The 16,436-nt window shown below is 30.4% G+C and overlaps 2 protein-coding genes across 2 annotated transcripts in view; both read left to right on the top strand.

The window, feature by feature from the left end:
* Window positions 1-4,999, top strand: part of LOC107448408 (papilin) — a 36,372-nt gene extending 31,373 nt beyond the window's left edge. Inside the window, exons 11-14 of the mRNA XM_087166924.1 lie at window positions 618-806; window positions 1,360-1,527; window positions 2,777-2,965; window positions 4,838-4,999. Coding sequence (XP_087023050.1) covers window positions 618-806; window positions 1,360-1,527; window positions 2,777-2,965; window positions 4,838-4,842 — 551 coding nt within the window. The 3' untranslated portion in view covers window positions 4,843-4,999. The remainder of the gene's footprint in view (window positions 1-617; window positions 807-1,359; window positions 1,528-2,776; window positions 2,966-4,837) is intronic.
* Window positions 5,000-7,815: 2,816 nt separating this feature from the next.
* On the top strand, window positions 7,816-13,463 carry LOC147808192 (serine protease inhibitor swm-1-like). The gene is made up of 5 exons (XM_087166135.1): window positions 7,816-7,915; window positions 8,806-8,982; window positions 9,262-9,450; window positions 10,841-11,026; window positions 13,336-13,463. The coding sequence occupies exons 1-4, from the start codon at window positions 7,864-7,866 to the stop codon at window positions 11,014-11,016; spliced, it is 594 nt and encodes a 197-aa protein (XP_087022261.1). The 5' UTR covers window positions 7,816-7,863; the 3' UTR covers window positions 11,017-11,026; window positions 13,336-13,463.
* Window positions 13,464-16,436: the final 2,973 nt, after the last annotated feature.

Genomic DNA, 16,436 nt, shown 5'->3' with positions numbered 1-16,436 from the left:
ATGGATGATAATCCCAAAATGTTACTTTATACCAAATGTTTATAATATTACAAAAATTATGTTACAAAATGTTTATAATATTACAAAAATTATGTTACAAAATGTTTATAATATTACTATGTACTTTATACCAAAATTCGATCCACATTTTTTTACAATGTATGATGCTCGGATTACAACGTAGTTCTAATTATGTATTTAAAACCTGAAAAATAATTCCATTAAAAAAACAAACATTTTAAAATTCGTATCAGTGACGTAATTGTAAATCTTAAAACATAAAATAATTTTGTATTTAATGTTATAAGATTAAATTGAAGAATAAATTAATTAAATAAGATCAAATTAAGATAAGATTAAATTACAACATCCGTACAATTAGCCTTTTAAAAATATTTTGTTGTCAGAAGTGTTTATTTTTGTCATTAAGTATAGAATAAGATATTTTTAAAATAACTATTTATGTTTGAGAGTTATTAAGAAGTTCTTGCATAGATACTTCAAAAGAATCTATAACTTTTAAACTATTTGAATATTTTTGATAAAATTAATTATGAGCTCATCGATACATTTAGCTCATTATGAAACTTCAATATAAATTTAAGCATTGTTTTCAGCTGTTTGTGGCGAAAACCAAGAATACCAAACTTGTGGAACAGCATGTCCTCTTACTTGTAAAAATTATGACAATCCACCCAAAATATGCAACTTGATGTGCGTCATTGGATGTCAATGCAAGAAGGGATACGTCCGAACCGATGATGGAAAATGTGTCCTTCCTGAAAACTGCCCAAATCGAGCTGCTGGTAATTAGACTTACTATTATATATATTTTTAAACAGGATGTCCTGTAATAACCAGCCTTGCTATAACGTTTTAGACTCTTTTTACAGAATTGAATTATAATAACCTCTAAAATGGGAGGATAGTTTTATGAAAATGAAATGATTGCGATCTAATTTTTTAATGTTTAAAAACTTACTTTAATGCTGCATTATCAGGGTTCATAAAAATATGAAAAAACTGAAACTAAGGCAGTGATTTTGATAATTTTTTACGAGGTGAAAAAATTTCGCCAAATTGCGATTTTAAAAAAAAAGTTTAATAACTTTTAAAATAGTTAGAAATATAAAAGTTCTAAGAGAAGTTCTTTGTCCCTTCGAAAGCCCAGATAATTCTTCACGACATGATGATATATATAGTACAAACTTATATCTTTGCTTAAAGTTTAAAGCAAGTAAATTTTCTTTAAATTTTATTTTTTTACTTTCTTTAGACCCACTAGACCTTATTTTTTAGAGAAATTTGCAAATAGTTTTCTCCGCAGTTTATATTTTAAATAATTATTTTTTACTGCAGAAGTTAACTCCTGCCTGATGGAGTCTGATACTGGAATGTGCCGTGGATATTTCCCCATGTTTCATTACGATGCTAAAACTGGACAATGCAAAGAATTCATCTACGGTGGATGCGGGGGCAATGGAAACAGATTTGCTACCGAAGAAGAGTGCTTGAAGAAATGCAGTTGTATGCATAAAATTTACTTATCAATAATATTTTTTAACCACATTTGTATTTATTTCTTATTATGGATTCATTGTCGAAGCACCGTCAGTTTAAATATGTATTAATATTACATAAAATATTTATGACGTCTCAATTAACATAATGATATGCATTAAGATAATGATATACATATTACCTTTACAATAAAATACGGTGCTTTTGAGGTTGCATTGAGGTTGACAGGTTTAAAAAAAAATACACCTGAATGAGGTTATGTTTTACATGAAAAGTAACCTCATCGATAAACCTCAATTTCCAACCCATATACACTCATCTTAATCTCAAATTTAATTTAAACCTCAAATTAATTCTTTATCGATTCTTCTTATTTGATCTTAAAAGTCAAAAAGAAAATGGAAAAGATAGAAAAGGATGCTGAAGTTCTGTTTATCGCGTTTTTATCAAGCCAACTTACACATTCTCACCAAAATTCCACAATTGTTACAAATATTGTCAACAGATGGTACCGGTAACAGAGAAAACGCAATATAGCTGAATATAGCTTAGATATATAGGTTGAATATAGCTTTTATATCAAATAAGCAAAGTTTTCTAACATTTCTGTAATTTATAAATATAGTTTTTTTATTAACCAATATGTCGATACACTAATACACTAATTGAATTGAGATTTCAAAAAATATACCTAAAGTTCTAAGTAAATTTAAGTAAAACCATAACAATTTAAACTTACAGAAATAAAACTTGAATTTTGTTCTTATTTTAAGGTGTAGAATGAATGCCAATAGATAAGCAAGATGTATTTTTGTAATCTTAGTTAATTAGATAAACCGTAAATTTATATATTAATTGCAGTTTTATTAAAAATCGGTATCTACCCTTACAAAAATTTATGGTGTTTTTGAGGTTTATCTAAGGTTGTTTTGAAGGGATAAGGTAGATTTGAGGTTTATTTGAAGTTTACTTAAAAAGAAAATCCTTAAAAAACAACCTCCCAATGTTTAAAATCAAGGTGTACGAAGTTGTTTTATTCGCACTTGAGGTTGTTTTGAGACTGATACGAATCTACCTTAATGCAACAAGCTTAGACATGGGATGTTTCATGTGTACAGGTTATTTTTTTTACACTTCGAGCAAAAAAGTTTAATTGAAGCTTGAATAATTTTACAGAATTTCAATTTAGAGTATTGCTGAGCTGTATATGAGGTTCTTCTTTACATTGAAACAAATGATTTGTTTTCGTTATTAGCTATTAGAATACATGAAGCTAAGGCCGCTGTTTGTGACGAACCAATTGAACGTGGCCTTTGCTTGGCTTTCATGCACAGATACGCTTATGACAAGAAGACTGGTGCATGCAAAAAGTTTGTCTATGGTGGATGTGGAAAGAACGGAAACAACTTCAAAACTCTTGAAGAATGCAACCAGACATGTGTCGGTAAGTCACAGAGAATAAATCGTCATTAAATTTGTTAAACTGACTCATTTTAATAACCAGTTCATATAATTTGTTTAAAAAATTGTTTCATTTTTTTTGTCATCGACTAAAATTTAAAACCAAATTTAAACGCATTAAAAAAGAGTTTATTTTCTTATATCAAAGTCGCGTTTGAGATGTAGTTTTTTTAAGAGTTTGAAGGAACTGACAGATTTTGTGAAATTTTAACATTGTTAGCATTGTGCAAAGAATAATATAACTTTAAAAATGGGCTGTTACAAAATGAGACTTGAAATATGCTGCATGATATTTATCAATAAATTATGTATTTTATTCATCTTTTACTATTTTCTTTACATTTCTTTATTGTTTGTTTCTTTTAAATTCTTTTCTTTTGCATTATTTATGAGTAAATTATTGGAAAAGATAACAAGTCCAAAGTAAGGGAAAATCCAAAGAACGACAGTTTTTCACTGGATTGGAGTAGGATCACTAATGTTAAAATTTATAAATTTTTGCCGTAGTTTATATTTTCATAAACTTACACTGAGAAAATAGAAAAATAGAAGAATCTTTGAAAATAAGAACATAGTATGACAAAGCGATAATATATTTCTCATCTCCTTATTTGACAAAAAAATCACATGATATAATCGTCAAAATAAAAAAAAAGATCCAGATATAAGTGGCTGCAAACGCATTATAATGAAAATTATAACGATACTTACCTGCAAATTATTTATTTATCCTTTATTTAACGGTATTTACAGCTATTAATTGTTTATGATCCTTAATTGTTATAATCCGCCCTTACATAGATTCAAAATTAAAAGCTTAAAGCTAGAAATGTTGTTTTTAATGTGTATTTTAATCAATAACATGATATAACAATATTATGCAATATTTTACAGTATGATAACTATACGCCTTAAAGCAATATGATAACAGTTCAATAACAATTTAAAATACATTTACGTTATTATGCACTATGATGAAGTAATTTTGTTGCCTTTTTGGAATTATTAAATGGTAAATAAGTTTACTTTTATAATAAATCTTACATAATACTGTATTCAGTTAAATAGTTAAGTTGAGTAATGTTGAGTTGAATAACTATTTAACTGTATTCAGCTAAATAGTTAAGTCAACTGTATCCAATCAATAAATGCAAGTAAAATAAGTATTTAAAATTTAAGACAATGTTTAGAATCAACTTTTTGTCCTTTTAATAAATAATCTTTAAATTGAAAACTATCCAAAGAGTTCTTTAAGTTACCAAAAATTAAATAAGAAAGAAAAAAAAGTTTGCTGTTGAAATTTCGATGTTAACAGTTGAAAATAGTTAGGTTTACGTTTCATAAAAATAGAATGGGATTTAAATGTCCCGCATTATTTTTGAGAGCGCAATAAGTTCATCGAGAAGACGGTATAATATCGAGGCTTTTAAGGGTTAGAGTTTGAATGAATTTAAAAATATCAGCTAGGTTAATAAATTTGAGTGATTTTTTTAATACTATAATTCGATAAGCATAAAAATACCACAATAATTTCAAAAATTGTAATAAAAATTTAAATAAGCATTAAATTAACTTATTATTTGTAAACAACAGCTCAATTTGAGTGAACTCAAATTTGTGTTAAAATAAATGAAAGAATCTTATCATTTAATACATTTTATTTTCGATGTAACAATCTATTTACAATCATAAAGCAAAAATAATAGCGGAGTAAACTCGAAGGATTGAGTTGCAAAGCTTCTAGTTTCATCTAAAAAATAATATACTTTTATAATTAGTAAGTAATGAAAGTGTTTTTAATATACTAATATATATTCTATTCAACCCTAAATGTCTTTTTTTTTCTTCATTTTAGCATAAAGATTATCACCATCTGATGTAGTGTAAATATTATTTCATTTCACATGGAACTTATTGAAGATTTCTATTGAAGATTACGACGATAACTTCGTAAACTGACCATTGTAATCCATATTAAAAAAATGTGCAATGAAATAAAAGATTACACTTACTGTTTCTTCAATTCTCTATTTTATTCACTCTAATTTTAAGTTGCTTGGCTAATTTTTTTTTGCATAAAATACAAATCATAAAGATATCGTATATCAAGTATCGTATTTAAAGATTAGGGTGAAATAATTACATTCGCGATGATATCAAGGAATTGTCGTATAAAAAATTCATTTTTATCAATGGTTATTCCGATAATATTGACATACAGTGAATAATAATAATAATATAATTAAGTATAATAATCCCGATATTTAGAAATAATTAATAGTTCACGATGCATCGATTAGTTTTGCTAACTTCTGTCCTGATGAGTAGCCTTTAAATTGGAAACTATATACTCTATCGGGAATTTTTTTTAAAAAATCCACCAAAAGAGTGAATTTGGCCTGGTACTTCTGGATGCTGGAGGGATGTTTTAAGTGATTCGGCCGAGGTCCCTTGCTGGCGGAGGGGGAACACGAACTCTGAAATATATGTGAATATTCTGGACAAAAGCTGATCTCCCAACTCATTAGAAATATTTTGCGAAAGGATCATTTCTTTTTCCGTAGAATAGGTGCTACACATACTCATATCAAGATTTGCTTAGCCATGTTTTGATGAAATTGGTGTTCACCGGATTGGATTGACCTTCTGACTGGACTGCTCTTCCTGCACTGGCATTCTCAGAGTAGCGATAGAATCCCATTTGGGTGGATCAGAAGACACAGATTCGTAGCCAGCCAAATTGACCATCTTCATTTCTAGCACTCAGATGCCTTGTGATAGACGACTGAAAGACAATTTCTTTGGTCACCAATGAAAAACTGGCGAAAGTCTCCCCAGACATGTGCAGGTTGTCATCAATGCAAAAAAGGGACATATGTTATCATTATTAAATGCCTCTGGACTCTTTTAGTCCGTACCCCTGGGTGTTCGAATTCTTTTCGCAAGATTGTATGTAGTAAAATTCCACGTCTCTAATAAACACTAAATTATAAAGAAACACTAAATTATAAACCGTAGAATGACGATGTCAACTATACTAATATTTTGTATTAACTTACCGTTCCGTAAAAGTGTTGCTAGAGGGAGCAGGAACTCGTGCTAGGAAGCGTCTTGATGACGTCAGGGGGTATTGGGTTCTTTTTTAAGCATCATCGTACACGCTAGTGACAAAAATCTTTTAAATTCTACTTCACTAGTCTCTTATGCGCTTGCGCAGATGACGCAGTACGCTGAGACTTAGCAGTCAGCGTTAGCTGTGAACTAATCCAATGATACACAGGGGTGAAAGCGAGACGGAAAAGAGGAAAGGCTGGTAGTAAAACCATTTCAGTTATAGCTAGTTTTGGGGAGGAGTTTACTTATTCTTTTTTTAAATTTTTCAACAATATCTACTTTATCTTGCGTTTGCGTTTATTATCAAAAAATTGGGTGCCTGGGCCGCGCAGCGACCCCTAACCCATACATCATGAAATATTTACAGTGTATAAAAACATTTTGAGTTTGCAACATTCTGGTACTTTATCTTGGAAAAGAAGCAGTTTTATATATATGCTAAAATTATAAAAGAAATCTTGATAGTTACAGATATTTCATTTTTTTCGAAAAAAATGCTGGAATGAAATGTTTTACGTACCAGGCTTTTCTCCTTTCCGTCTTGCTATATAAGGGCTTTCACCCATGATGATACATTAGAGTTACGACGAGATTTGACCCCATTTCTTCCATATTTCAGTTTCTGTTAAAACGGCAGTAAGATACGAAGGCAGTAAAAAATATCTATTTTCTAGTTTTAAAAGAAATAGAGGATTTATATTCATCTACTATTTCAGGTTTGTGTAATCAAATTTCAATACATCTATTTCATGAATATCGAGATGCCCAAGCCAAAGGTTGAATTCTATTATCATTCAATCAATTGATGTAATATTGTTGTTAATGGAAATCAATTGTTTATACTATTCTACTCTGAAATGAAATGCATTTTATTTATTTGCTGCTAGTAACTGATTGATCATTGATCAATTAAGATTTATTTCTATATTTAATTTCAGAATGAAAAAGGAAAAAATATAATGAAAACAAGACAAGTGAAAAATTGGAAAAAAAACTTCAGGTATTTAGCCTTGAAAAATTTTTTAAAATAAAAATGGTTGAGATTTTGATTTCTAATCAGATTATTGTTATTTCTTTTTATTTAAATGTAAGAGCATAATGTAATAAGCAATGAAATTCTAATAAATATATTCAATATTTTTTTCTCAAATTTATTTGAAAAATACCCACCATCGAATGACTGAAAGTGCCAACATTCAAGAATATTTTAGTTCAAACTCACTGGCTTAATTTAAAGCATAAAATTTTTCACATTTAAAAATTTTTTGGGGTAAAAAAATTGAACTAGTGAAGAAGAGCCTTTGACCATACTTTCCAGGCCTGTACTAAAGTGATATGTTATATCATTGCATTTTTCTAAATCTTACGTGAAATATTAACAATATATATTTTCATAGAGGCAAAAATTATTCGAATATTTTACAGTGCCCTAAAGAAGTGGGGCAGTTTATATCCCCTTCGAAAGAGTTACATCTAATTCGAAACTGAAAAATAAAATAAATGTACATTTTTTACATTGAAAACATTTTATAAAAATATGAATTTTTTTCCTTCCTTTTTTTCCAGTTTTACCTTGAAATACTTTGAAATGGATTTTTTATCACAAAAACGTAAAATATTAAACACATGTAATTTCCCAAAAAACATTGATTTGTAACGTTTTGATAGATAACAGCAATTGGTGGGAATTTTTACAGCTATTTTTCCGCTATAAAAGAGTTACCAACCTTTAACTTTTTACTCGGTAAAAAATATAATACAGTAACTATGCAGCTGTTTTTGATTTTGTTCTTTATTGCTGGGGCTTTAGCCGAACGGGGTAAAAATTACGATATATTACTAGTTATGAATTAATATTTATATATTTATTATTTATTAATATGCATAATTGTTATTATTTATTAATATTTATTATTTATTAACACTTTTTATTTGTTAATATTAATTATTTATTAATATTTAGTACTAGTATTTATTTATTTAATACTTTAATTTAGTAATGGTCAAAGTATGGATTATCCCCAATTTTACTATTTCTCCTTTTAAAAATACGTATTTTAGGAAAACAGCACAAAGTTTTTGATTGCAAGTATAGTTTCCTTCTTTGCACTACAACACTATTTTTTTTAATTTCTAATACACCACTTTGCCTGTGACGATGAAATCTTTCAAAATAAATTCCTTATTTTGCACAAATCAAATCGTCTTACGCAAATCAATACGCAGAGTTGCGGACTTTGTACAATGGCACAACATTGGAAAGTACAAAATAATTTTAGACTACTATGTATAATATTTAACTATGTATAATATTAAAATACTAGATCCATGAATTAAGCTAGACTACAAATAGCCATGTATAATTTTAAACTACACAATGGATTTAGCCATGAAAAAATTTGTCAGTTTTATAAATAAATAGCCTGGGGCACCATAATGATAAGCCAAATTTTTAATTGTTTTGAAGAGCGTTTTTGGAGAAAATCGATCCAATTTCCATGTAGACAAAAAGATGTTTCTTTGTATTGTGCTGTTATTTGATGGAAATTCAGGAAACTCGCACAGTATCAACCTGGAAAGAATGAAGAGGAACAGTTTGAGAAAATTTTAACCTTTAGAAAACTTGAAGCTTATTGCTATGTTGCTTCAACCTTATAATTTCACTGATTTATTTTTGAAATGTAACTTCTCACTCTATTTATTTTGCAGATTGCCCTGTTAATTCGCATTACGATAAATGTGGAACAGCATGCCCTGTCACATGTGAGAATCATTTGAATCCTCCCAAATTTTGTGTTTTAATATGCAAAAAAGGATGTCACTGTGACGAAGGATATGTGAAAAACAAGGAAGGACAATGTGTACGACCAGATGAATGCAACAACGGTATACCTTCAATTTGAAGTCATTTGAATTAAAAGTATTGTTAATTTGAAAGTTGTTTGAACTCAAAGTACTGTTAATTTTGAAGTTAGTTAAATTCAAATTATTGTTATTTTAGAAATTAATAGAATTAAAATGATTTCTAATTTTGAAGTTATTTGAATTCAAATGATAGCTAATTTTAAAGTTATTTGAAATTAGTTTATGATTAAAGTGTTTAAGTTCCAAAAGATTGTAAAATATTTTCCTCGCTCCCATAATTTTGATTTTTGCATTTTTCAGCTGTTTGTCTCGAAAATCAAGAATACCAAACTTGTGGAACAGCTTGTCCTCTTACTTGTGACAATTATGACAATCCACCCAAAATATGCAACGCCCTTTGTCTCATTGGATGCCAATGCAAGGAGGGATTCGTTCGGGCCAGTGATGGACTATGTGTTCTTCCCGAAAACTGCCCAAATCGGGCTGCTGGTAATTAGAGTTGCTGCTGTATAGAAATTTTTTTTTGTACAGGATTCGCCGTAATTACCAACCATACAATGGGGTTTCAGAATCCTTTCTTAAAATTGAATTATAATAAACTGCATAAAGGGGAAAACAAGCAAATACACTCTATAACAAAAAAAAATCGACGCAACAAGAAGGAGTTGTCCGATTGAAACTAAAATTGGTGAATAGGAAGGCAATGTACAGAATAGTAAATGATTAAAATTTTAGAGCAATTGAATAATTTATTGCAGAGTTACAGTAACAAGTTCAATCAGGTGTTGATCCACCTCTAGCCTGGATACAAGCTGCCACACGACGTGGCATAGACCGATAAAGCTCCCGGATGGATATTTCCTGCCAAATTCGATCCAATTGTCGAACGAGGTCATCAACATTTCGTGCCTGATGCAATCGCCTTCCCATCATATCCCAGACATGCTCGATGGGAGGGAGATCTGGTGATCTGGTAGGCCAAGGAAGAGTTTGACAAGCTTGCAGACAGTTCATAGCAACACGTGCCGTATGTGGTCTGGCATTGTCCTGCTGAAAAATCAGCCCAGGGCGCTGCGAAAGGAGCTGTAGCAAAACAGGTCTTAGGATGTCGTCGACGTACCGCTGTGCAGTAAGTGTACCTCTAATGACGACCAAAGGGGTCCGGCTGTTAAAGGAAATGGCATCCCAGATCATAATGCTTTGTTGAGGGCCGGTGTGGGGCGCAATAGTGAAGGCAGGATCCCCCCTCTGCCTTGTGCGTCTCCAAACACGTCTTCGATGATCGTCAGGACACAGTTGGAAGCGGGATTCGTCGCTAAGGACTATACGTCCCCAGTCGGCATCATTCCAGCCATATCTGTTCAAAACATTTATGCATACGAAATTTCAAAGCAATCGGTGCTTCGATTTTTTTGTTATAGAGTGTATTTAATAGCAAAATACAGAATAGAAAAATAATGAACACCCATGTTGAAATAGTTTTCAAGACAGTCACTGTATACTGTTACATACTAAAAGGTAATGTTTAATATATGCTCATAAGTATAGGTTAAATGTTAGGTTTTATGTATGCTTATAAGTATAGGTTAAATGTTAGGTTTAATAAATGCTTGTAGGTTAGGTTTAATAATATTTACCATGCTACTTTATATTAAATCTGACCTATCAACAATGAATGTTTATGCTACGACTATTATTTGTAGCTTTGGTTTTCAAGTTACTTATTATGACCGGAAAACTTATAAACAGTTTTCAGCAAATCGTAATAAATGCATAAATTACGATTGATTTATATTTCAATATTTTTCAGTAAAACCGTTGTATTCTAATTTAGGTATGTTCAAAAGATTTCCGATTTTAAATTAAGTATTGTTTTCAGCTGCCTGTGGCGAAAACCAAGAATATCAAACTTGTGGAACAGCTTGTCCTCTTACTTGTGATAATTATGAGAATCCACCCAAAATATGCAATAAGATGTGCGTCATTGGATGTCAATGCAAGAAGGGATACGCCCGAACCAACGACGGAAGATGTGTTCGTCCCGAAAGCTGTTAAAATAGATCCGGTAATTACAATCATTCCTAATCCGTAATGCTTTATAAATATATCTTGTTCGAATTAATAAATGCTTTTATTTATTTTTAAAATTTTTTTTTTTGAGAGAAATTAAAATAATGCACTTAAAGGAATCCATAAAAGAACTCATATTTAGCTGCAAAAATTGCTATGCAGTACATAGCCAAATTATTAGATTCTATGTAAAATCCTAATTATCGGATGAGACTATACAGTGTTATTGTTTTTGCGTTACTGAAACCGGTTTGCACTTGTTTACGTTCAGTTGGTACATCAGTATATCAGTTGGTTAAATTCTACGACTGGATAAATCAGACCATATATTATATAAATATAGAATATTTATTACGTCAGGTATTATGTTAGTATATTACAATAATTCGACCAAATTATTAGAAGCACTGTAGTGTTTTAATAATTACATGCTTAGCACGAAATTATATGCAATACTTTTATATTTAAACATACATATAAAGAGTATTTATTCAAGAGATTCAGATACTTCCCATTTTTATTGATTTTTAACGAACTGCAATACAATGTTAAACAATTTATACAAGATCATAAGCAAGTGTGGACCCGTCTCAGGTGCGTAAAAACAATAATGTTGTATAGTATCACCTGATAGTTAAGATTTTACATAGAATCTTATAGTGCGTCTTGGTAAGGGCATAATTAATAACGAATATTGCCCAAAAAAGCCATCGTTATAATTGTAAAATTATTTGTTGTTAGATTCACCATAGTTTTACAATTATAAAGGAATCGTTATAATTGTAAAACTATGGCGAATCTAACAACAAATACTTTTCTTTTTTTTTCTTTTCTTCCAGACGTGGACACGTACCTAGGTTTGCAAAACCCTTAACCGTATAGTCCACGTCTGGACGACAGTCTAGCTCGCACAAAACTCGGCACATAAGTAAACCATTACAAAATTCATAACTGCACAATACAGATGATACAGATGACAATAATTCGTATCACATTAGTTACATTTATATAAAAAAAAATTGAAGCAAAGAGAACAATAAATGAAGCGAATTTTGTTATATACATAATAATTGAAAAAAAAGAAGCAAAAAGAAAACAAATAAAGAAAATGTAAACGAGGACGAAATGTATAATGAAGGACAAAATCAAAAACTGTTAAACACTATCAAGATTACATAAAAAGTCAGGTTCAATTAAAATTTTAATAAGGAGTCGTTTTCTGCTAGAAAATTCATTACGTTAATTAATTTAGAGTTTAATGTTTTATTTGTAAAAAAGTTTTTTTGCCAAATGTGTAAATTATTAATGTTTGAAAGTCGTGTATGCCATGATATTGTGTAAAGACAAGTTGATAAGTAGTGCTCTGGTGTACCTGGTTGACCACAGGTACAAAGGTTTGTATCCGAGATATGAAGGTAATGAAAGAAAGAAGGAAAAGGGCCGTGACCTGTTAGGAACCAGATCACCTGTTTAATTGGAATTGAATTAAAGTAGTTGATATTATTGATGATGTTAAACAGACGTCTTCCTCTATCGGAATTATTCCATTGGTTTTGCCAATTACTAGATAAAGATTTTTTAAAAGATTGTTTTAGGTGTGAAACAGTGCCGCTGTTGGCAACCCTTATGATTTCTTAACATTGGGAGAAATTTAAAGCTTAATGGAATCTGGTGTTCGAGGTTTGAATCTCATCGATGCCTGTTTGATTTTGTGGAATACTGCCGGTCCAACTCCTCCTACCACACAGTGTTTGTGGTTGTCTACTGCTTTGAGATGGGAGGTTCAAAGAAGAGAGGTTACTTTGTTTGATCCGAGTCAATAGTTGTCCTAAATGTTAGTTCGCACTCCTTCTTGAAACAGTTTAACCTCGTAATCAGATAGTTTTCCAGATAACTGGCAAGGAGATTTCGTCTGTTAAACAGGTAACAGTTTGTTTCTAAACGAAAAGGAAGTCTTTGAAAAAAGTGTATGCAAAGAAGGAAAGATGTATGTATACCACACGCGTATTAAGTTTAAGGAAACTTTATGTGTAAATAAAGAGGTTAACTGTTATTGAGTATGTTGGTAACGCATCTTTCATCATGACCTTTCAGTTTTTTTGCAGTTGTTCAGCATTTCTGTTTTGACTTTGGATCATGTTTTATGCGAGTCAGAATCAGTTTAAAATTCGAACTAAGTAGAGGAAAAAGTAAGCCCCTACGATGAAAGCCAATACAGATATAATTCATAAAAATGTATCAGTATAAATTTTGTTGAATCTGCAATAAAATATTAGATATGTATGTTTCTTTTATTAATTTCAGAATGAAGATATGTCTGAAATAGTGTAAATATTGTTACTTCCTCAAATGGCGATGCCATCTTCATGACTCTACTGTAATTATCTGCATCTAAAGAATCTAATTAAATCATATTAAAACATTATTTCCGGTTTCATGTTCTCTTCTTTTAATTAAGTTAAATGCTAAAAAAACTGTGACTGCTATAGTTGGTGGAAACAATTATTCGATTTCATCCCTATGACGATCCAGCAAAAAAAATTTGCACTTTCTCCGCAAATTAAATCAGTCTTTCATGAACTGAGAAACAGAGTATGGTTAAAACTATCAAAATAAGCTAAAATTTATGGTGTATCTGACACGATAAAGCTAGGTTATTTTGACCGATTTAATGATTTTGGGGATATTAACAGAGACATATAAGTTTTACGATACGTGATTAAATTTAGTAAACGTGGTAAAATTAGTAATTTTATCATGCTACTTTAAAGCAGCGGTTCCCAAATGATGTTCCCCAAATTACTAAGGCTTTGTGGAAGAGTTAAAGGGGTTCCGGGATCTTGGACATTTGTTTTTAACAAGAACCTTTAATTACAGCTAAATCCAATTGATAACCCATTATTTTTTTTTTTTTTGCTTACCCTTATGAACATTTTTCAAGTAAAATGCCGATAAAAAAGTAGATAAATTTTTCAATAAATATAATTTTTCTAATAACAATATATTGAGCAAATTAAGAAAAGATATTGCACTTATAAAAACTTCATTATTTTTCCGATCGCGCATTTAATGCAATTCTTTTTAATGGCGGGCACTTGGGATGTATTGTCCCATTGGCCAGGAGAGCCAGAACTGCTATACTCTTCTCGTTACCCAGTGGGCACCTGTGGCGAAGCCACGGCGGTGGAGCAGCGTCGCCCACGTCACACAACCACAAACCCGTTTATAGGACGGGTCACATTCACACAATCACACACAGGTGAAAGAACATAGAACACAAAGAGATAGGAACATCCATGTCCTGAGCGGGATTCGAACCCGCAACCATCGGCTCCGCAGTCAGGCACGTTAACCATTCGGCCATCTGGTCGGCTTTAATGCAAAAATAAAATAACCGAATTACATAATAAAGAAATACGTTTTCCTAATAACGATTTTCAATGGTTGTAACAATTCTTTTTAGTTTTCCTTGAAAAAACCCCGATTATTCTGCTTATTTCGTTCATTTTAAACTACAAGCATACATTATATCAAAAAGAAATATATAGCTAGACTAGATACAGATCTATGACTTTGAATTTAACTGTCGAACATGAAAACTAATTTAAGTTTATTTCTCTTATAAACGTCGTTAAACAGCAGATCCAAATTTGAGTTTACGACTACCAATGTTTAAATCCGTAGCCTTGTAATTTTGAACCCAATACAGCAACAAGGGTATTCCTGGATCAGTACCTCCAGAGGTTTTGATTTACTATGGGAACTTGGAAGACTTTGTGACCCCGACAAATTTAACGAGCGCTAGTCGCCATTTAATATACGGTGGTTCTTCGGCCGGCTGGAGTCAATCTCTCGTTCTCACGAACACGAGTCCAACGCCCTATATTCCTCTTATTAACTGTTTCTGAAATAATGACTTTTTAATGCTTTTTTTTCACAACTGCCTTTGTTTACTTTGCCTATAAAGTAGGAGTTTCGCCGAAAGAAGGTTAATCATTCAGGGTTCCATTACCGAAAAAAATTAGAAACCGCTGTTTTAGAGCATCGCATAAAAATCATTTAGTTAGTAAAATTTACTTTTCAGTTTTGCATTTCTTACAAATTGTGTGCTAATAAGAATAATTTGGAAAACCAGAATTTCCAGCAAATTGTTACTATATGAAAGGAAAAAATACTAAATGAATGATTTAAGTACCGCATATTTTGGGCTTATTAAACAAGTCTAGGAGTTTTCTTCGGCAGAAATGTCGTTACGCACAAATCATTTGGAGTAAATGTCATTATGGTATATTTGCTAGTGTTTTTATTTATTTATTTATTTGTTTGTTCATTTATTTATTTCTTACCGTGTGCTATTTAACAGAAAAACAATGTATATTTCATTTCGAAAAAAAAAGATTATGATGGCAAATTTAATAAACTGGATCTATATGATTTTTAATTCACACTAGCTTCTATAGAGGTTTGAGTCATAGTATTTACTTGTTGAATACCATAAATGCATTTAAAAATGTATATGTATAGGAGAAGACAGTAGAATTCAATAATTTGCTGGCGTATAGAACTCTGCAATTAACTCAGTTCTAGAATTCCGGTGAATATTTAAGTTTTTTTTCTAAAATGGAAGAATGAAATGCGTTTATTAATTTACAATCTGAAAATACAAGTGTTTGTGCTGAAGAAAATCATGGTTCTGTGCTTTTGTGATCATTTATTGCAAATAATGATAATAATAATAAAAAACAGGGCATAAAAGTAATTGTCTGTAAATTCCTCATATAAGGAAAGTTATTGATTGAATCATAAATGAAAGTTTATTCAATTAAAGTTTTTACATTCAACCTAAATTTAATTAATTGATAAAAGTAATTCTGTAAAATCATCACATGTATCGATAAAAAGTACATGAAAAAAATTTACGCATTGATTATTAAGTCTCCTAATAAGATGCCAAGCAAAATTTATGAAATATGAAAAGGTTTCCTGCTAGATATTGAAAAATCAAACAAATAAAAGGTATGGTGTAAAAAATTCAGCACACTGTACTCTAAAATTGCGATAACATTCAAAACAATTTGAACAAATTCAAAAAAAAAATCGGTTGAAATTTATAATTGGAAATGACCCTTACAGCACGTTAAGTTTTAATTCTGTAGTAGCATTTCAGCATGCAGAATTTCGATTTTATAACAAAGTTAATAGTTCATCATTCTCGTAATAAATTAAATTTTTTTCTATTTAAATGTTATTTTGTTTTTAATGTTTTGTGATTATGCGGAAGGTTATTCCTTGTATGATTTGTGTGTTTGCGTCGAAGTAGCTGTTCACGCACAAAATGTTTTATTTTGAATATCGTTCACAATATATATATATATATATATATATATATATATATATATATATAT

This window comes from Parasteatoda tepidariorum, chromosome 6 (assembly GCF_982258835.1).
Source record: "Parasteatoda tepidariorum strain Cologne lab strain chromosome 6, Ptep-v5.0, whole genome shotgun sequence".
In the NCBI taxonomy this organism is placed as follows: Eukaryota; Metazoa; Arthropoda; class Arachnida; order Araneae; family Theridiidae; genus Parasteatoda; species Parasteatoda tepidariorum.
The sequence above is the reverse complement of the archived record's forward strand: the minus strand, read 5'-3'. Positions and strand labels throughout refer to the sequence as shown.